This window comes from Piliocolobus tephrosceles, chromosome 1 (assembly GCF_002776525.5).
Source record: "Piliocolobus tephrosceles isolate RC106 chromosome 1, ASM277652v3, whole genome shotgun sequence".
In the NCBI taxonomy this organism is placed as follows: Eukaryota; Metazoa; Chordata; class Mammalia; order Primates; family Cercopithecidae; genus Piliocolobus; species Piliocolobus tephrosceles.
Window position 1 is genome coordinate 156,261,135 of NC_045434.1, and position 25,683 is coordinate 156,286,817.

At 36.1% G+C, this 25,683-nt stretch overlaps 1 protein-coding gene across 2 annotated transcripts in view; it reads right to left on the minus strand.

Moving 5' to 3' along the window:
• Positions 1-25,683, minus strand: part of PDE4B (phosphodiesterase 4B) — a 597,589-nt gene that overhangs the window by 436,088 nt on the left and 135,818 nt on the right. The window contains exons 1-2 of one of the 2 annotated variants that reach the window (XM_023210049.1): positions 15,648-15,767; positions 10,148-10,386 (exon numbers count right to left, since the gene is read on the minus strand). In XM_023210049.1, coding sequence (XP_023065817.1) covers positions 10,148-10,386; positions 15,648-15,689 — 281 coding nt within the window. In that variant the 5' untranslated portion in view covers positions 15,690-15,767. Of the gene's footprint in view, positions 1-10,147; positions 10,387-15,647; positions 15,768-25,683 lie in introns of those variants that run through there. The other variant, XM_023210055.2, reaches the window with a different exon arrangement.

Sequence of the window (25,683 nt, forward strand, 5' to 3'; positions counted from 1 at the left end):
AAAAAAAAAAACATATCTCACAATAACTCACTCACTATCATGAGAATAGCACTGAGGGGATGACGCTAAACCATTCATGTGAAAGTGCCCCTATGATCCAATCACCTCCCACAAGGTCTCACTTTCAATATTGGGGATTGCAGTTGAACATGAAATTTGAGTGGGGACACAGATTCAAACCACATCATTCTGCTCCTGGGCCCTCCCAAATCTCATGTCCTTCTCACACTGCTGAACACAATCATGCCTTCCCAACAGTCTCCCAAAGTCTTAACTCATTTCAGCGTTAACTCAAAAGTCCACAGTTCAAAGTCTCACCTGAGACAAAGTTAGTACCTTCTGCCTATAAGCCTGAAAAATCAAAAATAAGTTAGTTATTTCCAAGATACAATGGGGGTATAGGCATTGGGTAAATACTTCCATTCCAAAAGAGAGAAATCAGCCAAAAGAACAGGGCTACAGGCCCTATGCAAGTCCAAAACCCGGCAGGGTGATCACTAAATTGTATAGCTCCACAATAATATCCTTTGACTCAATGTCCCACATCCAGGGCACACTGATGCAAGGGCTGGGCTCCCAAGGCCTTGGGCAGTTCTGCCCCTATGGCCTTGCAGGGCTCAACTCCCTCATGGCTGCTCTTAACGGCTGGCATTGAATGCCTGTGGCTTTTCCAGGTACAGGGTACAAGCTGTCAGTGGATCTATCATTCTGGAGTCTGGAGAATAGTGGCCCTCTGTAATAGTTAATAATACTGAGTGTCAACTTCACTGAATTGAAAGATGCAATGTATTGATCCTGGGTGTGTCTGTGAGGGTGTTGCCAAAGGAGATTAACATTTGAGTCAGTGGGCTGGGGAGGAGGACCCACTCTTAATCTGGTGGGCACAATCTAATCAGCTGCCAGCAAATATAAAGCAGGCAGAAAAATGGGAAAAGGAGGGACTGGCATAGTCTCCCAGCCTATATCTTTCTCCCATGCTGGATGCTTCCTGCCTTCAAACATTGGACTCCAAGTTCTTCAGTTTTTGAGACTCTCAGACTGGCTCTCCTTGCTTCTCAAGCTTACAGACAGCTTACTGTGGGACTTTGTATCCTAGTAGTTCTGTCCCTCTACAGAAATCTGACCAACATAGATTTTGGTACCTGGAATGGTTCTAGAGGAACAGGATATTAAGGATGGAGTTCTTTCATTAGTTTGGGAGTTTCTGGAGTTGGCTGCTTAATATGATTAGATTCAATAATGCTAAGGACTCTACTTCTGATAGTATGGAGAAAACTAATAGTCCTTAGTGTGGATATAATGCAAAATAGATGCATTTGACATTCCTCATTCACCACTCATGAAGGGCAAGGAGTTTAGTGACTTATACACAATACCCTCAATCAGTTTCCAGACTTAAGCCAGTTTACAGACCCAGAATCCCTTGAATGAAGGGGAGGGATTTCCCTTCATTCCCCTTGAGGAAGGACTCAACAATTTGTGCAGTGAATCTTTCTCCCATCATTCCCCAAGGAGACCGCCAGCCTTTTACCAGGGTACCTGTGTATTGGAGAAAGGGAAATGATCGACATTTAGGGAACTACTGGACACTGGCTCTGAGCTAACGTTGATTCCAGAGGACTCAAAATGTCACTGTGGTCTTCCCGTTAAAGCAGAAGCTTATGGAGGTCAGGTAATTAATGGAGTTTTAGCTCAGGTCCAACTCACAGTGGATCCAGTGGGTCTTCGGACTCATCCTGTGGTCGTTTCCCCAGTGCATAATTGCCACAGACATTCTTAGCAGCTGAGGGAACCCCCACACTGGCTCCCTGACTGGTAGGGTGAGGGCTATTACCATGGGAAAGGTCAAATGAAAGCCATTAGAGCTGCCTCTACCTAGAAAAATAGGTCAAATCAAAAACAATATTGCATCCCTGGAGGGATTGTGGAGATTAGTGCCACAATCAAGGACTTGAAAGACACATGGGTGGTTATTCCCACCACATCCCCATTCAACGCTCCCATTTGGCCTGTGCAGAAGAAAGATGGGTCTTGGAGGATAACAGTGGATTATCATAAGTTTAACCAAGTGGTGACTCCAATAGCAGCTGCTGTTCCAGATGTGATAAAGATAACATATATTATACATATTTACATATATATTATATGTATAATACACATGTATATTTTAAGTAACCTAAGTCTACCTTCACGTGTAGTACATATATCTTAAAACAGAATATTCCCATTTGCTCCTGCTTGTTTATTTCACACTGCTGTCTTTCATTTCCCTTACCCCTATAATATAATCACCCAGTATATTGTGGTATTGCTTGAAACAGCTGTTTTATATAGTTAAAAAAGTTTAGCTTTAAAAAGCTAAACAATGTTATCTTATATTCATGTATTTCTCCTCTGGCACTCTTGTTTGTGTAGATCTATGTTTCTTCTTTATATCATTTTTCTTCTTGATGAATAAACATGCTTTTAAGATGCTCTTATAAAGTAGGTCTGCTGACAGTGAGTTTCCTCAGTTTTGTTTGTTTGAAAAAGTCTCCCTCTCTCCTTCACATTTGAAGGATAATTTTGCTGGTTATAAAATTCTAGCCTGGTGAAGGTTTTTATTTCGACACTTTAAATAATGTACTCTACTCTCTTCTTTCTTTCGTGGTTTCTGACAAACAGTCCAGTATAATTATTATTCTTGTTCCTCTATATGTCTATTTTTATTATTTGATTTCTTTAGAGATTTTTCTCTTTGTCTTTGGTTTGCTGTAGCTTGAATATGATATGCTTAAGGCGGTGTGTGTGTGTGTGTGTGTTTGTGTACGTATTTGATATTCATCCTCATCCGTGGATAATTACCAATACCTAGATCAAATAGCAAGAAAAAGTAAAAGAAGTGAAGTAATCAACTCCATGTAGGCCTACAAGTACGAAGGAAGAAAATACACTAAAATAAGATTCAGATTAAACTACTGCAAACTCAGATGTTTCTTTCTGAAAGGGAGATAAAACAATAAAGACACTAATATCTACCAGATAAAATAAGGAAACATTTTACTCAAAGCCAAGAACATTCAGATACTGGGGAAATATAGTGTCTTCAGGAGCAAAAGTCAAATAAATAGTTCCTCACTAGGCCCTTGGGAGCACAAACTTAAGAATTATCATCAGAAGCTTCAGTTTAAGAATGTACTAAAGGCAATTTTATAGCCAAAACAAGTGTAGAACGAAAGGACTTAAGATCTCCATAGCAAGTAGCTATGAAATGTTTCTGTAATATTGTTAGCAAGGTTATCTCAACAAAACCTTTGCTTTAAAAACAAGGAAAAGTATCATCTTACTTTCTTGATGCTACTAAAGAAATGTCAAGTTAGTAAGGAAATAGCAAGCCAAAATATAAGGGTACGTTTCTTGCCAAAGGTACATAATGGACACCAAAGCTGCTTTTGCCCTGAGGATATTTACCACACAGAGTAAAAGTTAACAGCAGTCTGATGTCCTTGAGGGTCAAGGGGGAACTGTAATCAAAGCCCAGCCATGCCTGGGTGAGGCATTCAAAAGGAGAGTCTTCCCAAATTAAACCAGAATTTCAAAGGGCTATTTTCTCATTGCAAAGGTAAGATAGAAGTAAACACACCCCTACTCTACATCCAGGAGACTGCCAGAAGGGTAGCCTCGGTGATAATTCAAGCAGGGCCAGTGGTTGAGGGTGTAGGGTCATAGACAGCAGACCTTCACAGATTATGATCATGTTTCAGCCAGATGATTGAGAAACCCTCTAATCAATCTACCAATGCCCCAATGTCCCTATAGACCTGGTAGAATCAAATGCAAATTCTCTATGATGAACCTTATTCTGATACCTTAAACTGTGCCTACAAATAATGTTTCAATGACTTTTAATTTATTGTGGCAACACACAATACAATTAAGCACACCTCTTAAACCTAATGTTGAGGGTAATAAATAAGTCAAATGCAAAAGAGTATACATTATGTGATTCCATTATGTAAACTTCAAAAACAGACAAAACTAATAGATGTTGTTAGATGTATGGAGGAGGTAGTGATGGGGTAGGGGCTCGGAGGGTGCATAAGAAGAGCTTCTGAGACACTAGTAAAGTTTTGTTTCTTGATTTTGTTCCTGGTTTTGTGGTTGTGTCCAATTTGTGAAATTTTATCAACATGCCCTCTTATGATATGTACACTTTTTTGCACACTGCTTGTACTTTAATAAAGTTTTTTTTAAATAGTAGTGAGGAATTTTTTTTTTTAATTTCCAGTTCCAGGGTACATGTGCAGGATGTGCAGTTTTGTTACATACAACGTGTGCCACGGTGGTTTGCTGCACCTATCAACTCATTACCTAGGTGTTAAGCCCAGCATGCATTGGCTATTTTTCTTAATAAAGTTTTTTAAAAGCATGAGCAAAAACCATCAGGAAACAAAGATAATAGAAAATAGAATCACTGAAAACTTTAGATACTAAAATGAGCAAAACGATAAAATAACTATTCTTGCTTTCTAAAGCTTGAAAATATCTGCAATGCAATATACAACCTCTAAACTGATCTCCAGTGATCTCCACCTCCTTGTTTATTCCTTTGCAGAATCCCCTCCCCTGTGCATGTGTAAGACCTAATGAACAGAATACAAAAGTGATGGGATATCACTTCTAAGGTTAAGTTGTCAAAATACTTTGACTTCTGTCTTGCTCACTCTCCATTGGTCTCTCTTTCCCAAAACACTTGCTCTGGAGAAACCATACTGGCATGTTAGAGATAGCCTTCACATCGGTCTATGAGCCCCACATGGCAAGGAACTGTTATTTCTAGTCAGCCAGAGCCAGGAATTGAGCCAGTCAACAACCATGTTGGTGAGGTTGGAAGCAGATCTGCCCACCTTTCCACCCACATACATGACTACGGTACTGGCCAATTACTTGATTCCATCCTTGTGAAAGAACCTGAGTTAGAGGCACACAGCTAAGCCACAGCTAGATTCCTGATCCATAGAAACTCTGAGATAAAAAATGTTAGTTATTTTAAGCCAGTAAATTTTGGGATTATTTGTTATGCAGTAATAGGTAGTGAATACATGCAGGGAATAGAAAACCACGTAAGATTATCTAGTATATTTTTAAATACATGAATAAAAACTTTAAAATTAAAAAACACAATAATCAAAATGAAAAATATATATAATAGGTTTAATAACAAATGAGACATCGTTTGAAAAAAAATTAGCAAACTAGAAGGCAGATTAGAAATAATTATCAGAATGCAGCCCAGAAAGACAAAATGAGAAAAAAATGTGGAATAAATTAAGAGAAATTGAAGATAAAGAAGTAAGTTTAAAAAATACATTTAGTCAGAAGTCCAAAGGCAGAGGAGAAAGACTGGCAGATAAAATACTTGAAGAGATAATTATAAAGAATATTCCAGATCTGATGAAGAAGATATAAACTCACATATTCAAAAAGTCTGGGAAATTTTATATAAGGTAAATAAAAGGAAATCCACCCTTAGGCACAGTAAAGTTCAACTGCCCAAATCCAGAGACAAAAAAAAAAAAAAAAAAAAAAATGACAGGTCATCTACAAGAAAGACAATTGGAGTGACAGCTGATTTCTTAATAGTAACAACAGAAGACAAAAAGCAGGGAAAAAATAGTTTCAAAGTGTTGAAATAAAGTAAAGACATTTTCAGACAAACCGAAATAAATTCTAAAGAATTTACTTCAGGCAAAAAGGCAAGTAATCCCAGCAGAGGGTCTAAGATGAGGAGGAATTAAAACCAAAAATATTGGTAAATATCTGGGAAAATCCAAATCAAACGGTGAATGCAAAAAAAATAATGCTAATGTATTGTGTGGTATGATATATATAGACAGAGAGATAGATAATTAAAATACATAAAAACAAACTGTAAATAGCGAAGGACTTGAAAAAGTAAAGTGTTCTAAGATCCTCATGTAACAAGATTAAAGTTATAGATTAACTTAGATTTCACTGCCCAGAATTGGCTTATTATCTAAATTTGGTAATGCCGAATTGCATTGATAAATTTGGTAGATCAGTAACTATTTAAAAAGTGAAATCCATCAGAGACTTGGTATTATACTAACACAATTTCTAAGGGTCTGACAAAACTACAGTCTTTACAGTGGAAGATGACTTAGGCTGCAGCTGGTTAGGAAACCTTTCCTCTAAACCACGCTTCAAGATCCTGCTAACAAAATGAGAAAATCAAGAATACACAGGGGGTAAATTTGAGAACTTCATTTCTTTGAACTTCAGTTTACAACAGCAGGAAACTTTGAATTCATACATATATATATATTTGGCAGCAGGGGTTGGGGGAATACTCAAAAGGGCAGCAGTTGATATTGCGAGAACGGCTTCACAAAGATAGCGGTAAGTCGGTACTGGTATACTCCTGATATCTTCCTCTGAAGAACAGCCACATCCCTCATGTGCCCCTAAAGTTAAGGTGAAATGATTTTAAAAACTGGAAATGCTTGATATACCTTGCAAGTGTCCAGAATGCCACCAGCATCACATTTCCAGCCTCTTTCTGCCGCCTTACTCTCTCTTTCCCAGGGAGAATGAATAATTTAATTTTTGTTGGTGTTTTCAGAAGAAGAAACTGGCCATGTACAATTCAGTCCTTCCCTCTACTTCCTCACGTGGGTAGGATTTCTACAGATCCTCCATGCTACAAGTTTTGTAGGGGTAGGCCTTCTATATATGTGTGTATAAGAGGTGAGAGGCTCCTGCCCAGGTCTAGCATCTATGTAATTACAGGTTTCAATATTAGGAACCCACTTGCCCATAGACATAAATTATATTTTCAATATCAATTTTATCAGTATTAAAGATAACATCTTGCTTTCATATCTGAATTCCTCTTTCATCATATGTCCAAGTTGGTTCCAAGAACTCAGGAGGTAAAGTTCCCCTAAAACCTCCAACAATAGAAAATGCATAATTTTGGCTACTCAGTCTAAATTTAACAATAAAAATGAAAATAATAACATCAAAATAACCATTAAGAACAAGTGACTGTGCTATATACAGAGCAAACCTTTTCTTTAATTTTCCTCATGACTCTGAAATGTAGGTATTATCATTTCCATTGTTTGTTCATTTGTGTCTTTTGGAGATTGTATTACAGTAGAAACTCATCTGAAAGGCTACAAAATGGAAATCACCCAATACAACTGGGCTTGAGTCCTTTCTAACTCTTTCTTGCTCCATGATAAATAAAACCACTATTCTCATATTTCAGGTCTTTTTTCTGTAATGATGGCCAGTTTTCTCCAAATAAACATGTCCTAAAATCATGTTAATGTTTTTATATAAAACTTTATATAAAATTGGGCAATACTTTTCACTAGAACTGAATCAAATTATTTCACTGTCTTTGATAGCTTGATCTAGAACACATAGTCCCATATTTATGACTTATTTAGCACATCAGCCAGGACCTCAAAGTCAGTTTTTGTCCTTGATAACTGTAAAAGCAATTATCAAATCCTAGAATCATGTCTTAGAGATGTTTAGTAGTCTAGAAAGGTTTCAGCAAACTCTGGCAGGCCAAATCCAGCCTGCTGCCTGTTTTTGTAAACAAAGTTTTATTGGAACACAGCAACACTTACTTGTTTACACATTGGCTATGGCTCCTTTCACAATATAACAGCAAGGATGAGTAGTTGTGACAGAGACTGCAAAGCTCATAAAACTTAAAATATTTACTATCTGGTCCTTTACAGAAAACATTTGCTCATTGCTGGTCTTGGCATGGAAATTGATTCCATATTCTTGGTACTCTAAGTGGTAAGCACAATTCTTTCTCTCACACAGTCGCAGGCAGTACTCCTTATCTCTATGAACTTTCATCAAGTTGATGGCAATGATGATAATTTGAACCCAGTTTCCTCACTTCTAGTCAAATCATTTTTTAATCAGATTCCTTCATCAATAATTCCACCAGTCTTCAACTATCAGTATTCCAGTGGAAGCTGGATTTTCAAGAGAGGTTCAGAAACGCTTTTAGTTACTTATATTTAAAAATAAATTTAGAGTTGATAACTGCATACTTTATACTCTCATACTTTAAAAAGTAGCCAGTTAATTGAAATAAAATAGGCATGTTATAAATGAATTACTAATATGTGGTGTTCACTGACTATTGAACATGAATAATGGCTAAATTTTCCATTTCACCCTAAAATACTGACACCCAGAATGAGGCTACTGATACTTGAGACATGGTTTCTAATTTCCAAAAAACCTTTATTGGATAATGATCAAGAGGCAAAAGTAAACACTTGCTGATTACCTACCAAATGCATTTTACTAAGCAAAATACCTTAGATAGATTACCTCATTTGATCCTCACAATAGCCTATGAGACAAATATTATTGCCCTCCTTTAAAAATAAAAACATTCAACTAGGAAAGATAAACAAACATGCCCCAAATGGCAGGGTCTAGATTTGATATTTTTAAGGAAGGAACAATTCTACAACTTCCAAAATGTCTTTGAATTAAATGAACTCAAACTTTACAAGGCACTGTACATTTTATCCAAGGTGTTTTTAAAAATTATCTAACAACAGATATAGCACCAGCACCCACCAAAACCAGACTCCTCTGTGCCAGTCTTCACCTCTTTGCTTTTAGATTGTGAGAAATTCTGGAGACTTCTGGAGAATAGTCTGGGATAGTAGTAGGGGCAATCAGAGAGCTCAAGAAAGCATATATTTACCAACTGGTATGAAAACATTTCAATACTTTAGCAACTGGTAGAATTCTATCACTGCCAACTTGCTGAAAAATAAATCTGGAAATCTTTAAGACTCCAAATCCGTAATTATACAGATGCACAATCAAGACTAATCACATAAGCCATGTGATTGAGTACCCTATAGGGGAGCCCTACCCCTTTTAGTTCTCCATGATTGGCTATGACTGTTATATAATGTTAATTCAGCTGAACAGAAGATATAAGACAGTGCTTCTCAAATTTCTAACCCATTTTCTTTACAATGTTTTAGCATAATTCTCTATCACACGGATTGTCTGATTAAATATTTGATGCTATTAACTATGATACCTGGAGTTTCAGTGATCTAATTCTCAATGTGTCAGGTAAACATTAACTAAAGGATGTCAAGATGCCGTATATCATTATTCAAAGAGCACATACTGGGCTAGTCATCAGCCCTGGAGAGCTCAGCATGTGGCAGAGGTACATGGTACACCATAAAAATCATAGATTTTTAATGATTTACTAGAATAATGTTGTACAATAATTTAATGTTTAGTCTTTCAGCTTGATACATTATTTAAACAAAAAGCTATTTTAAAAGCAAACATTATTAATTTAAAATCATATCAAACAGAGAAAATATTTTTCATTTTCATGATAAATCTCCATGATATGTAAGCCAATCATTCTTGAAAAAGTATTTTAAAATGATGTAGGAAAACAGAAGAGAAAAAGTGAGAATGTACTAATTATTAAATACATAATAAAGCACATATCTGAAGCAGTCATGGCACTATAACCACAATTGTAAGATTAGATGATTAACTTTTCAACACTAGTTTAAAACAGCCTCTTTCATAAATACAGACTCTGCAAAACAGTCCTAGCATCTATCACAGCACAATTTTCACTACTCTTTCAATTTACAAAGAAGTGTTTATTTTATAGATAATCACAAACTGAGATTAATAAAATGAGATGATAATAAAGACAAACTAGGGATTAGTGTACAGTTCAGCAATAAGAATATCATATACATATAGTAACTCATGTAATTTGTTTTTCTAAGTCAAAAAATACTGATGCACACTGTATAGCTCTTTTTTAAAAAGTTAGATCATAAGCAGTAATTTTGCTATCCCTTTACATTAGTGTAAATGTATTTCATTCCTTCCACAGTAGCTTTAAATGAAGCATGTTCCTTCCACTCTGAAGAACTAGAAAATATCTCCACTGTTTACAAGACCTTATGTTTGATTCTAAAGGTAAACAAATTCTCAAAATGTCAATCATCTTAGTTATTTCACAGAAAAGTCACATTTTAATACTATGAAGGAGAAATTGGAAAATAAAAATTTAGAACTGACATTTGATTTTGAGGCTACTCACCACTCCTGGCTTACAGTTGTAATAGCAATGCTTGGAAGCGTTGTCAAAGGTAGTGTGGTTGGCCTGGAAATACCATCTCCCTCAGGAGTCCTTGCCCTTTCACTCTGTCTTTGAGACAGTGGTGGTAACTGTAAGTTTCCTGAGCAACACCTTCTCCCTCTCCAGAGGTCAATCCCAAGTGTGTTACTGGAAGAACTGTAGGATTTACTCAAGCTACATTCAAAATAATCTTTCACATTCTGGAGGAACCACAGGGAAAGAAAAAAAGAAGAGAAAGAAAATGAAATTCAAATGTTAAATGGAGTGAAACAAGAAACTAAATGATCAAGCTGTCACTTATTATGTCCTGATTATCTCACAATCAGAATCTAACATTGATGTCAAAAGCTAGAGAGAAAACAATAGAAGAGGCTGATTCTCAGCTTTGGAATAAACTTATCCGTGCATATTCCTCGAGATTTTTAGGCATATAGATAATGTTTACTAGTTGTAGTATGTGGATTGGAGGCCTCCTTCTTTCCTTCCTATTTTAATTTTTTTCATAATTTGCTAAAATGATATTAGCTAAAATTTTAAATATATTTTGGAAATCAATGTTATCATTCTTCAACTATGGGAACAAACTATGAGAAAATATGAAGTTTCTTGTTCAGTATTTTATGTATTTATTTATTTTTTGAGAAGGAGTCTTGCTCTGTCACCCAGGCTGGAGTGATCTCAGCTCATTACAACCTCTTCCTCCTGGGGTTAAGTGATTCTCCTGCCTCAGCCTCACACGTAGATAGGACTACAGGCACGCGCCACAATGCCCAACTAATTATTGTATTTTTAGTAGAGATGGGGTTTCACCATGTTGACCAGGCTGGTCGCAAACTCCTGACCTCAGGTGATCTGCCTGTCCCAGCCTCCCAAAGTGCTGGGATTATAGGCATGAGCCACTGAGCCCAGCCATTCAGTGTTTTAAGGTAAAAATATTTTCTGTCTTAGAACAGTGGAATGTTGATAATTGGAGGTGACTGTTATGTTCTTATGAAAGGTCTTCTTACTAGTGGAGATATATATATATATATATATATATATATATATATATATTTGATCAAATTGTGTAAGAATTCAGAAAAAGAAGTATACTTTATCCAGTCTTGAACTGCCATGTTCAAGTACATGCCCTAATGCTGACATTAATCATATACTTTGTGAGAAGACAAAGACATTGTGCTATACTCAATGATACAAGTTATTTATTCTTCCCATATCTTTTGGTGACAATGGGTCCTGAGATTGTTGGGAGCGGGAGGCCCTAATGAGCCTCTGCCTAGTGTACCATTCAAAACAGCTGAAAGACAGAAAATGTTATAGCCCTGCAATGGCCACTGATACAAACTTAAGGTTTAAAAGTTAGAATTTTCACTGTCCACACTTGGCTAGCAGAGAATAACGGAAGTCCTAGTATCAGGCTAGTCTCTCACCTAAAAATTACTCTGTGACCCTAGAGACAGGTATTTCCTACTAGCCCTTCAGACTCGAGTTAGGAGAACCTGAGACTAGACCTCCTAAAGTTTAAACAAAGTTCTTTACCCTCCGCTCCTCTACTCCATGGCCCCTATCCTAATTCATACAAGGATAATTAACTCAAGTTTGAGGATCTAGCCGTATTAATTCAACACACATTTGACACCATCTATTATTATTTTGCACTGTGCTGTTTAAGAAGGATACAATAGCAAAAAGAGGAATGGTATGTTTTCTCATAGAACATATAATCTAGTGATTTATACTTATCTGAGGCATGCAAGACTATATTTTGATGATAGAAATCTGGGCAAAAATAGGCTTGACAATTTTCAGGAGCCCCACCCTCCATACCAGAAAATGGGATACCATTATATTTTCTTTGCTTGACTTATAATTTTAAAATACTATTTATTTGAAATTCAGTAGAACCATAGTTCAGTATCAGGAAGAAGACAAAACATTTAAAAATTTTCCAGAGTTTGAAACATTCTGGAATGTATCAGTATTTCACTGTTTAGTAACTAGTTATTATATTAAATTCATTGTAGGTCTGGCACTTACTGTATGGTGTGTGTGTGTGTGTGTGTGTATGTGTGTAAATTAGAAGCTAAAGGGAAAAGCTAATATATATGCTTATTTTTTGAAAGACAAACTACTTTAGGAGACAAAAATATATAAAACCTTCCTGAAGAGATTTAAGAACAAACTAAACGAAATCATAACTGTAAATCAGTCTAGTTCCAAATATGCATGTAAAGAAAGCACTGGTTATATGGAATGCAAAGTCTTGAATATATACTTTATCTCTTATGTAAGAAACACCATACCAAAGAACAGAAATAAGGATACCTATCATGTAGCTAAACCACCAACCACCCTAGCCTCCTAATGTGATTATCAGATATTTTTCTCCTTTAGAAAAAAGAACTATTACCAGCGAGGTTTAATTGTAGTAAGTGACCTAAATGGGTACTATTTGGTACTTGTTATTTGAAAAACAAAAAAGTCACACCTATCACAAAATATCTCCACGCTAATTTGCGAACAAGCTCAAATTTTCAAATTTAAAATCATTCTTTAATTTAAAAAGATTTGTTCCAGAAGACCTCAGTTAACATTAAATGCATTGCCACAAAGTAAGAGCATAATGGAATAGCTTGTCAGAAATTAAATTCAAGATGAAAACTTAATAGTGTTTTACAAACACTAATTAACTCACGCAGATTTATTCATAATTACTTTGCACTCTGTAATTCATACCAATAATTTATACACCACTACCCTAAAATTACTAAAAACCTCATAGTAAAATTTAATTTAGTCAGTTCTCAATTACTGATTTATGATCTTGAACTTCTTTTCCTAAATTTTCAAAGATTTTGTGGAAAGGAACATTAATTTGAATGTTACCTCTGGAAATCACAACTTTTAAAATACATCATGGTTTCCAAAATTCACCTGATAATATGAATAATCCCTAAGGAAAAATCTAGTTTTGGCTTATGCTTCTGTTTCTGAATAATTGTTTGTTTAAAAGTCAATATTCTTGCCAATAAAATTTGAAAACGTTGTCACAAAGGAAAAGGTAGTGTAAAATCCTGCACCTAAGTAGAAGTTTGCGGAGAGGAGGGGGAGGGGACACCAAAGGACTGAGCTCTTTGTGATAGCCCCATATTGAAACCAACCAACTTGGGACCATTGAAATGTACAGATGAGAAATGCTGGTGCTTAAGTAGTCAAGGTTTTGTTGCTGTTATTATTTGTCTTTTGTTTTTTCTATTTCAGTCATTTTTGAAGCATTCTCTACTTTCTGAATTCTTCTGGTTAAACGCATAGTGAGAAAATGGAATAAGGTATTTTTAAGGTCTCCTACTGTGCTTTGGTACACATTCAATCTGGACCACAGGACAGAATTTTTTAAGCCTTATGAAATCAGAAATGGAAATTATGGAAAGCAGTGAATGGCAGAGTCCCAATCAAAGCTAAATGTCATGATACTCCATGAGACAGTAATGAAAGCAATTTTTTCTTCGAAAACTGTGATTTTTATTGTTGGCAGTCACCATCAGTTACAAGAGTAGTTTTTTGGAGGTAATTATTATCACTCTTACTGACTATTTTCCCTTCTTTGAAATAATCTCCCAATATATTTGCATATATAATTTCTGTGCTTAGAAATGCAAATGAGAGTCAAAGGTAATGTTAAGTTTTCTAGTAGCTACATTTAAAAAATAAAAAGAAACAGGTGAAATTTATTTTCATAACATATTTTACTTAGCCTTGTATATGCAAAATATGACATTGCAACATGTGATATTATCAAAAATTATTAATGAAATGCTTCGTATTGCACTGTATATTCAAAATCCAAGATCTATTTCATGTTTACAGCACATTTCCATTCAGACTAGTACTTAATAGTCACATGTGGCTAGTGGCTACCATAGTGGACAGAGCAAATCTAGGTAATATTTATCCAATATGGTGGGGTTAATGTTCATATCCATTGCATGTTTCCTGCAGGCAACCTTCCTCTTGTTTTGACTATGCCCACCATTCCCTCAGGGAGGATCAGGATTATTATTCAAGGATGCAATGAGAAAGAATTAATGGTTTGTCCATCTTTTATAGATGGAATGCATTGATCAGTTTTATTCTTCCAAAAAACAAAATACTGGCACACACAGTATACAAATAGTATTAAGGGACAATCCCAAGCCTTTTTTTTTTTTTTTTTTTTTTTTAAGAAAAAAAGTTTTCTAAATCCCAGAAGTTTTCTTTTAGATATCCTGAGCAACGTTGGTACTGAGAACTTAGACTGTAACTTAAAGGAAACGCCCTTCTAGTCCAGGAGCTAGGAAGGGAGGAAAAAAAAAAAAGAAGTAAATGCTGCCACAAGTGACAGAACAGAACACATTAACTAGGTTCTTTGACACCAAAAAAAAAATAGAAATGGCAATGGAAAAGGAGTGTATTTTGGAAGCAAGAACCTAAATAGTACACCTAACTCTCCCTCTGCACTGTGGGTCCTACAGGGAACATAGAAGAAAGCTGAGAATTAGTTCTAACATACCTGCCAAAGGCTTTGCTGCGGTATGAGGCAAAGGGATCACAGGGCCCACCGGGTGAGCATCTGTGAAATAGGAGCTTAACAAGATGGGTTATTACAGAAAACAAGGAAAATTGCTTTTTCTTCTTCCCTCCTTTCTTTCCTTTCACATATCTGATCAGCAGCACATAATTTTTAGCTCAATTACAAACAGTAATTGGGTAAAGATGAGACAATTAAAGACACACTAATGAAGGACTGGTCAGTTGAAAGCAAAGAGATAATTAAGGACCAAGATCCAAAGCTATAGAAGATAGTTTACAGATTTCTTCAGATGATTTAGATCGGGGCTCTTCAAACAAAGTACTTGCCTATTTACTCTGCTATCCTGTTAAAATATAGTCTGATTTGTAGGTCTGAGGTGTGGCCTGAGATTCTGCATTCTCAATAAACACCCAGGTAATGCTAATGCTGCTGGTCCAAGGACCACACTTGAATAGCAAAGGCCTAGGGGCTACGTATATCACAAGTTTCTTAGGAGTAGTTGTCAAAAACCCCACCACAGGAAGTGACTTTCAAGGGTTAGCTGTACATGGGTAAAAGTGTGGAAGAAAGTTATCAGAGAACTGATCATGCAAGCAGTGTGGAAAGAGGAATTATCTGAGAGTGAGGATATGGGCGTAGACTAGAGATTGGTGGTTCTGTGATTGAAAACCATAAAAGTGAAACTCAGCCCATTTCCAAGATGCAAAGAGGGTATTGTTCCTGCTGTCCAACTCACAGAATGCCAGGTCCAGGTGCTGACTATGCCCATGTTAGAGAAACACCTAGTCACAGAGTGGTGTGTTGAACACCCCCAGCTGCCCTTTGAATAGAATTATCCAGTGACTTCTTTATTGAACAGACTGAACATGATTGGGACCTTTTGGAACTTACATCATCGGCCGTCACTGTCATCACACTCCTGCTTTTCTTCATTATAGAGGTGGAAAATATCCCCTCTTAGGATGTCTGTTATTCAATGCAGCTTTGCTGACACTTTTTAATACCTACAGGAGAAAAAAAAACACACAAAAACAACAGCTCTGTATCCTTAAATAAAAATATGTGGCATACTCTCTAAAGTAACATTTGAAATGTGTAACATGTACATGTAAAAGCAAACATCATAATTTACCAAGCCAATTAAATTTGATATGCTGAGAAAAGAACTTCACAAAATATTAATACAAAAATCCAAGAAATTGGTACAAAGCTATTTGGGAAAAGATAGTAAGAATAATGAGTAACAATTAGGCTCCCAAATAATGATCGTGAAGAATATAAAAATAATATGCATTTTACACAAATGCTTTATAGTTTACAAAGTATATTCCCATAAAATATTTTATTTGACGCTCGCAACAGTCTGTTGGATTATTTTCATCATAAAGGAACAGAGAGAACAATTATTTGGCCAAGGTAACATAGCTAAAACATGACGAGTTCAGAACTTAAAGAATATGACTGCTTTATACTGTCAAAAAAAGTAAAGTAAACCAATACAAAATATATATACATGAAAGAAAAAAACCTTAATCGTCGTTTTTACCACCAGTTTAAATTTCTCATATGTCTAGTGCATAAACTAGTGGGCAATTATTTATCACAGAAAATTCTAGCAACCAGTAGTTAGAGCTTGAATTTCCTGGTTTAAGTCACAGATATCTAGCTATTTTGAGATAGAGATGCTGTAGTTCATAACATTTGCTTTGTGTAGATCATTGGAAGTCACTGTAGAAACAAAGAACCTCAATAACACTACCAGAATTTAAAGGTGCACTCTTATCGTGGAAACCAAAGGCAAAGCAGTCACTGGTTTATGAAGACTCAAAGGGAAGAGGGTGGGAGGGGGGTAAAAGGTGAAATCGTATCTATTGGGCACTGTGTTCACTATTTGGGTGATGGGTTCACTGGAAGCCCAAACCTCAGCATTACTCAATATATCCATGTAACAAACCTGCACATGTACTATTAAATCTAAAATAAAATTTTTAAAATATAAAGTTGTCATACAATAGACTACAAAACAACACAAAAAATTGTGTTTGCAGAATTTAACTGAAAAAAGGTGTCATATAAAAAATACAAAATCCAAGAAGTATTAGTCCATATGATTGTTTCACAAGGTCTTAGTACCAAAAATATCCTGTATTGTTGCTGAGCTCAAGGACTCCTATATATTTTTTCACTGTGTCCATTTAACCCTTAATACATGCTTTATTTAAAAAGTCTGCTTCTCTAGCATGAAGATACATATAGATTAAGAGCATGATGAAATTGTAGCTGTGTGACTAGGAATACTAAGTAGTGGCATTGTACCATCACCCAGGAAACCAGGGTTGAATTTCTAACACATAATTTGACTACATTATGCAGGAGTTGGCAGTGAAACTGACAAAGTAGATAAGAAAATGGGGGAAGGGAGAAACTTTGCCTTTATAAGTGCTCTAGGAGAGAACCCCACGGGCTTTTCAGGTATTTGATTCAATACGCCAATGAAAAGAATTTCCTCGGCATACACGAAAGGATGATTAGAACTACGATGCCCCTCTAATGCTGACCAAACAGCAGTAGGCAGAATTCTAAGGCTTTTACTCAAAGGCTGGTTGAAACCCAGCGAAAGTAGACAAGTAACAGAGATATTTTATCAGGGTTATAGTCAGTATCGAGGGCCTCTATAGGTAGGGTTAAACCTGAAAAAAAAAGTTCAAACTCCTAAATTTAAGAAAAGCAAGATTTAAATGTGTTTTAAATGCAGGATATAAAACTATGCATACTCAATGATTATAACTGTAAAGTTGTGAGCATATAAAAAATATTAAAGGTGCTATGTGAAATGATGATAATGTAATAATGATAATAATAGAATAATGGAATAAGGGTTATAGAAGGTTTCCTAAGTGAGTTGAATTTCTTTAGTGGAGATAATGTAGAACAATATTAAAAAATATAAAAAGGTATGCCAGGAGTGCAACACATGTAGAAAGATGCCATCATGAGGAAGCTTACAACAGGCAGAGAGACAAAATGGTCCAGGGTAACATCAGTAGATCTTTTGACAAGCAAGAGTATTTTTGTAAGGTCTTAGCCATGGAAATAAATTTGTTTTATGATTCTTTGAGTATGATAACTTATTGTATAAATTCATGTGTCTTCAAGCGGACACATGTCCTGGCTCGGGAAAAGCAGGATCACAAGTTACAAGGCAGTTTTCCAACTGTTCTACAATAAAAATACATTATTTTATATTTAGGGAAAAAAGCCAACATATGTTATATAAGACCAAAAAAAGCAACTAATATAGATTGATTATTTTCTGGGATATTCCTCATCTGCCCCTTCAGACCCACTCTTGGCCCTTTTCCATTCTGGTCTGTTCCCTGGGAGGCTGGCCCTCAGGTGCTGTCTAGCCCTCTGGCTCCTAGGTATGTTCAGTCAATGGCGGCAGTTGCAAAAGTTCAGAGGGCAGGAGGAAAGAGGGGTCCCTCTCTGCTGGCCATAGTGTAGCCATGGCTAAAATGTTCTACTTGAGGTCACAGATCCTGCAGGACTTCCTATTTAGCTGTGGAATTGGAAGCAGCTTCCCACTGTTGCTAGCCTCCTAGTACTTCATAGCCCTTTTTGGTTATCCTCAACCCTGCCTATACCCTTTGTAAATAGTACTTCCATTAAACTTTCTTTCATCCTCTTTAAGAGAACAATCTGTTTCCTACTAGGATCCTGACTAATACAGACCTGCTTCCAAAACTTGACAATAGTCAGAATTGTTAAATATCTCCCCTCAGTTCCTAGCACAGTGACTGACACAAGCAAGTCTCAATAAATACGTATTCAAAGAATAAATGAGTAGAACCTACTTGGAGATCTAGATTGGTTTTGATACTTTGAGAAAAGGTCAGCAAGCATTATCTCAATTTGTTTTTGTAAGTCAGAAATAGTTTCGTGTCCTCACTCACAGATGACAATGGAGATTCTTTTCAGGAACCTCTGCTGCCTTTTGTTTAGGCTAACAGAGATGGAGGATTTACCTTGAGTCATTTTTAAGTGCTCTACATACATGATTTCAATGATATCATAAAAGCAACCAACCAAATGTGCTAGGCACAATTATCAAGACAAGTGAGGGAATCATGTCTTGGGAACAGTAATAAAACCTGCCCAAAGGCATACACTCTGCTGGTTAAGACCAGAGCATTCTTGTTCTAAAACCAAGACTATTAACCTATCACTGTACAGCTGATTGGGTCTTATTTACATCTTTTCAAGGTGAAACTAAGTGAAATGGTTTTTATATCTTTTTTTTCTGATGTTGGTAATACAAGTTAAGTTGATCAGTTTCCCGGAGCCATGCTCCCTGCTAGTGTAAGGACAAAAATAAGTGATATTAAAAGATACTAAAGTTTTTAAATACCTCATATTTAAGGCAAATGCTATAAGTGAGAGGACAGATCAGGTTCTCTTAATCTGAGATTATTGTCCCTTATAAAATTTGCTTCTGAATAAACAAAACACCATATGCTTCATTAAAACAAAGTATTTCTAAACATTTCTAAGGTGATAAATGTGATGGCAGATTCCATTTCTGATATATGTTTAATAGTTTTCCCGGTGGTTTTATATTTAACCACTTAAAAGATGCTTCTAAATTTATATTAATCCTTTATAATGTTCTGTTTTATTCAGACTAGAATATTCTTTATATAATTGTACCTTTTCCTTTTCCCCCTTTCTCAACAGATATTTAAAGGTTAAAATGAGGAAAAGGACCCTGACTTCTGTGTTAATAGTGTGAATTTCACCTTTCACGGGTTAGAGTTATCAGTACTAGTGATACTTGGCTAAAAGGAATTTCAATGAATAGTGATACTTATTTTAAAATTCTATATCATGGACACATGCTAGACAAAACCATGCAGAAATGAGAAAAACAAAAGTAATATTTTGAGTTTAAAAAATACTACTTTTTTCCAATTTAAAAAATATCTTTTATTTTGGAGATGATGTTCAAAAAGCTTTCATTCTATTTCTTATGTAACTGATTTATTGAACATTCTGAACTCAGTAGAGCACAGATATGAACTAGTCTTCATTTTTCTCCAATAACTGCTTTCCATATGTAATATCAAATCTATTCTGTCCTCCTTAACAACAGTTCAGATTGATTCCGTAACTCCCATCTTGTAACTGTTTTAATTCAGTGGTCAGTGTCTGGGACTTGGAGTGGGAAGAGAGAATGTACTACTCTGTTATTCTTCCTCCCTACTTTTATCTTCAGGTTCTAGCTCTTTCCATATTGTGGCAGAGTAGAAGAATTAAAGACAAGAGGGAAAAGTTTTCTTAACTAGGCATTTAATTGCAGTCCTTTTTTGAGCGTCTCTGCTTCTCTGGTAAAATCAGACTCACTTTGATGCCTTCTCTAAGGCAGGTGTTGAGATGAGGCCCTTCCTCTAACAGGGCAGTAGGAGCTTTCACACTGGAGAGAAGTAACTTTTCTAGTCTCCTCAGTTCCACCCTCATTGGCACATATTGAAACTCTTGTTGGTGAGGTCCCCTTGCCTGATAGTCTACTCTCTTGATTGGAATAATGACATGATGACTCAAGCTGCAATTTCCACTTGATCTAGAATAAGCTCAAGCATCCTGGTCACACTAAATATATACACTAAATGTATGTATACTAAATGTACAGATACACCTAAATGTATATGCTGCTTTACTGCTGTTTCTTCTCTGTTCCCTGCTGTATCTCTCCACTTCTCTTTCTCCTTCTCTAAAAAGCACAAAATTCTTCTACATAAGTGATCAATGGAGAGAAAAGATACTGTCAGTTATTTACCAATGTCTTGCAGCCCCAAGCCAATCATTCTAAATTCTGCTATGTGAATCAAACAACATTACAGACTACATTGCAAACTACATTTAACAGATTCTCTATCTAGGTGGCTACCTTTAGATGTTGACAATGGAAATCACTGGTGGGAGACTTGAAGAGACTTGGAGACAGGAGACCCTCTTTATTCTTCCAGGAGAATGGACAAATTGCTTGTATTAAATCCTTTGTTTTCCTAACTGGAGCCTAAGGGATGCAGAAGTTAACCTGTTCTTTGTCGAAGGTACTTCTGTCCTAGAAATGGTTCTTCATTTTCAGTAGGCCAATAATGCACTTCTCCAACACCTCCTCTCCCCATCTAGAGTCTATATACATGAGAGTTCAGAGGTTGCCAGGATGAGGATTAGAATCAGAACCCATCTATCTGCCTCTGCCTCAGAGCGAGGTACCAGATCACACTTGTGTATGTCTATCCTTACAGAACGTGGATAGTTTGATGGCTTTTAGTTCACTGTTTTGGGTTACAGTTGTCCTTTCTAGCTTAACAGGAAATGTCCTACTCATCTCCTTTTAGATGAGAAAATGTCCCTTTATGAAATGACAATAATATAATGAGGCAATGGTGTATTTTTGCTTTGTTTCTTAATGTTCTGAACTGAGAAAACTAAAAATTGGCAATTCTATGTCAGTCTCCTAATTCTTTGGAAATTTTAACAATTCATAAAGTATAAATGTCTAAGAATCTCAAAACTAAACCATGGGATCTTGACTCTTATAACTAACATTAAGGTTTAGTTCAAGAAAACAAAGGTTTTCTGGTTTGTGCTAGCATGTAATGTACTATGAACTGAAGGAAGACTTGCTGGACAAAGCAGAGCCTGAACTGCTATCTCCACTCCCAGCCCCTACATCCACCTAGCTACAGCTATCCACTTAGCTCTGGGACTTCGGTTTCCTCAATTGTCAAATAAAGGAATTGGAGTATAATCATCCATAAACTTTATGAAACCAATGAAATTCCAGAAAACTAGCAGAAATAAACACAAACTATAAAAAACAACTCTCAAGACTCAACAATTAGATAAACATATCCAGAATTTGACACATAAAATATTAGACGTTCCCCTTTAATTTTCATCTACTACTCTCATCACACTTTTAGAAATTCAGGACTGCTGCACCCAGTTATTGCTGCTTTCTGATTTTAATATGACGGAGATAAACAGAGACAAATGTGCTTCCTCCCCAAAATTTTTGAAGTTGTATGATGCAAACAATAAAGAGCAAGTAAATTTGAGGGGGAAAAAAGTATGTGTAATAAGAAAAGTCATTTTATTTGTAAAGTTGCTCAATATTTAGATATAAACATTGCTTAGAGAGAAGAATCAGTTTTTTCAATTAAGTAATAAGTACCAAGGACTTTTGAGACAAAAATTGAAAAGTGCTAGGAATTAATATGAACTTAAACCATTAGCTTACCCTGAGATAACAATAAGTAACAAAGAGATAATGGCATCCTTTTAAACAGTCATCAAAAGGCAAAGTAGCAAGGCTAAATGCTGCTTTGAGTAAAACCCATGGCTCCAGAACAACCACTTAAACCAATTTCTACTATAAAATATGTTCTTTGTAAATTACTAATCGGGCATAAATTTGAAATCAATACACATGGTGACCAAAAAAAGAAAGAATTCTTAGTATTCAATTTGCTGAGCTGAATGCTAATTTTCAACAAAACACAACAGAGAGAAAGTGACAACGGATCCCATGTTTCTGCTTGTGTAAATAATGCCTTAATGAATATCTTAGTGAATTTCCCTGCAGTAAATACTAAGTGGAAAGTTTTAAAGAGTTGAATTATTTTTCTCAGTCTAAAATAAAGTAGCCACTGTTTAATCTCTTATAGTTTAAAATACCACAAATCACTTTCGTTTCAGCCATTTTTTGTTTCATCTTAAACAAAAGGAAAATAACAACAACAACAAAAAGCCCTGTATTCAAATCTATTAATAACCTGGTATTGCAAGCTCTCTCCACACCTGGGAGTTTTCATCTCTGAGTTATCACTGTGCCAAAGTGAAGATGGCATTAGAGGAGGTTTAGGATGGATTAGGGAATTTTTTCCGTCTCCTAAAATAAACCACGGATCTACAAACAGATGTAAAAGGCAAGTATGGCTGAAACACATTCAATTAATTTAGTAAGTATTTGTTGGGTATCTGCTCATTCTCAAATTTTGATCTTTTTTTTTTTTTTTTTTTTTTTGAGACGGAGTCTTGCTCTGTCGCCCAGGCTGGAGTGCAGTGGCCTGATCTTCCCTCACTGCAAGCTCCACCTCCCGGGTTCACGCCATTCTCCTGCCTCAGCCACCAGGTAGCTGACTACAGGTACCCGCTACCACGTCTGGCTAATTTTTTTTTTTTTTTATTTTTTGTATTTTTAGTAGAGATGGTGTTTCACCGTGTTAGCCAGGATGGTCTCGATCTCCTGACATCATGATCTGCACGCCTCGGCCTCCCAAAGTGCTGGGATTACAGGCCTGAAGCCACCGTGCCCGGCCCAAATTGAGATCTTCTAATGCTATCCTCAGAGGTATTTAGTAACAGCCACTCTAGATCTCAATTAATATTACCAACTTTCAATGAGAGTACAAAAAATTAAATTGCATCCATGATCCAAAACCTCTATTTCCATCCATCATCAAAAACCACTTTTCATCTGATTTCTCAACATCAACAAAAGATTGAGAGCCCAACATGTGGTAGGGACTTGCTAGATGCCGTGGATAATACAAAGATGAAAATATATATAGTCCTTGACCTTAAAATGCCCCTGTCTCATCTTAGGAGAGGAGAATCAATGCTTATTCATCCTACAATACTGAACACCTTGGCCTGTGTCAGGTTCACAGTGTAGTGTGAGAAGTGCAATAGATCATGGGTTAATCAGATGAAAAAATGAGTGAAGGCCACCTCTATGGGCAAGATGTTATCAAGGAAAGCTTCGTTGAGGAGGCTACTGTCCTTTTCCAGGTACTATAACTAAGGAACAAAGAAAGAAGTCCTTCCAGTCCTCCTCTCTCTATTCTCAAGTGTGATCTTTTAAAAATGCAAAATTCCTTATATTAATCCCCAGCTTTGCATTCTTCATGCTTTCTGTAATTTTTAGGATAATGCAAAACCCTTAATATGAAGATTAATCATACAAGTCCCTACGGATCTGGTCCCTGCTTGACTTTTAAGCCTCAACTTCCTATTTTGGCTTCCACTTGCTTCCCCACCTTATGCTTATGCCACATCACTCTCCCCTGTAACTCATTTAGCTTTAGTTTGACTGGATTTACAGTGTAACCAGCATGCCTTTCTTGTCTCTGAACTTGTCCTACACCATAACATGTCTTCAACTTTGCCTGGCTAACTCATTCTTCAGCCTTCAGCTTTGATATCATTTGTTCAGAAAAGCCTTTATGGACTTCCCCTTCTTGTAAGAAGGTATTATCACATTATTTTTCCATTCACAGTATTTTTCACAATTACATATTTGTTTGTATGAATGAATAGGTTTATGCCTCCCAGAAACTCATAGAGAGTACCGCCAACCACTATATCTCTTGTGCCAAGCAATAAATATTTGCTGGAAAATGTTTGAATGAGTAGACTAGATAGGCTTGAGGCCTCTTGCTAGATTCCCTGAAAGTGTGATAATTTAAAAGCAGCAGATAGGAGGGGGCAGGAAACAGAATCAGAATGCCTGGTAAACTGCAAATGTCAGCTATATTGACAGGATACATATTCCTACTCTTCTGACAGAGGTATGAATAGCTTTATGGCAGGCACTATTCTATAGTCCCTAAATCGATCATCTCATGTAATTCTCACAACTATTTTTATCTCCATTTTTCAGGGGAAAATTCTGAGTCCCAGAAAGGGTGAATGACTCATCTAAGCTCACTAATCTAGGAAAAGGCAGGGAGACAGGATTCACACCCAGGCACTATGCCTGCAGAGCTCATGAAATCAACCATTACCTCTGCTGCCACTTGGAAGCAGCAAATAAGCATTATTTATCAGAGAACAAGCAGCAAACGAGGATGGGTAGGGGCTAAGAAACAGGACAATTGGGAATAAAAGTGGTATTTCAGAACAAGAAAGGAATCAGAAGATTTTTTAAATGATGAAGCAAAAAAAAAGAGATACGCAGTTGGCAGAACATATGGAGCCCATGAACAGCTACTCTTTTATGCAATCTCATAGAAATTTACATTAAATTGGAAAACATAGATTGTGTGTATAAAACTGTATATCTAAAACATAACTTAAAAAGCATAATAATTTGTCTCTGTTTATCTTATGCTTCAACAAGAATTCACCAAGTATTTTTTCTTCTAAACTAGGCTTCAATCCAATACTAAATTTTTTTCAGTTAATAGAGAAGACGCTTGACATTCATTCACAAGTGCTATGTCTCTAGACTTCTAAAAATTGTTCACCTGTACAGTGCTGTTCAAACACGTTTCATGGGGTATATGGGACACAGACAGGAATTTGGTCTAAGTCTTCTTTTTAGACTCAAAAACCCCAGACACTCATCATCAAGTAACTAAGTTTTCATTTCTTGTGAAGAAGACTGAAACAGCAAAGGATGACAGTTCATTCTTGTTTTAAGCAAGCAAGCACACAAAATTTCTGTGCATTCCTTTCTCAGAAATATAAATACTACATCATTACAGACTTCATAAGAGGAAGATAACAAAAATGTGAGAAATCTTTCCAGGACTTCAAATGAATTAATGGCCTAATATTTACTGGCTTAACTGAAATATAATTGGTTTATGAAGTCTGCTAGTGATTCCCTACCTAGAAGCAACATCTAATTCGGGCCTGTCTGTCCCAGCTCTATTAAAATGTCAGGGGATTCAGGTCTATGTGGACATATGAAAAACAAGCATGTAAAAAGAAACAACTTCAAAAGCAGAAGACTGAAACTCTTGTGGTAATACTAGAATACCACATAATATTGTTTTGATAGAACATAAAGGAACACAGAAATACATTTTTATTGGTCTTTAAGTATCTTCATATTTAAAAACTATCATTTCCT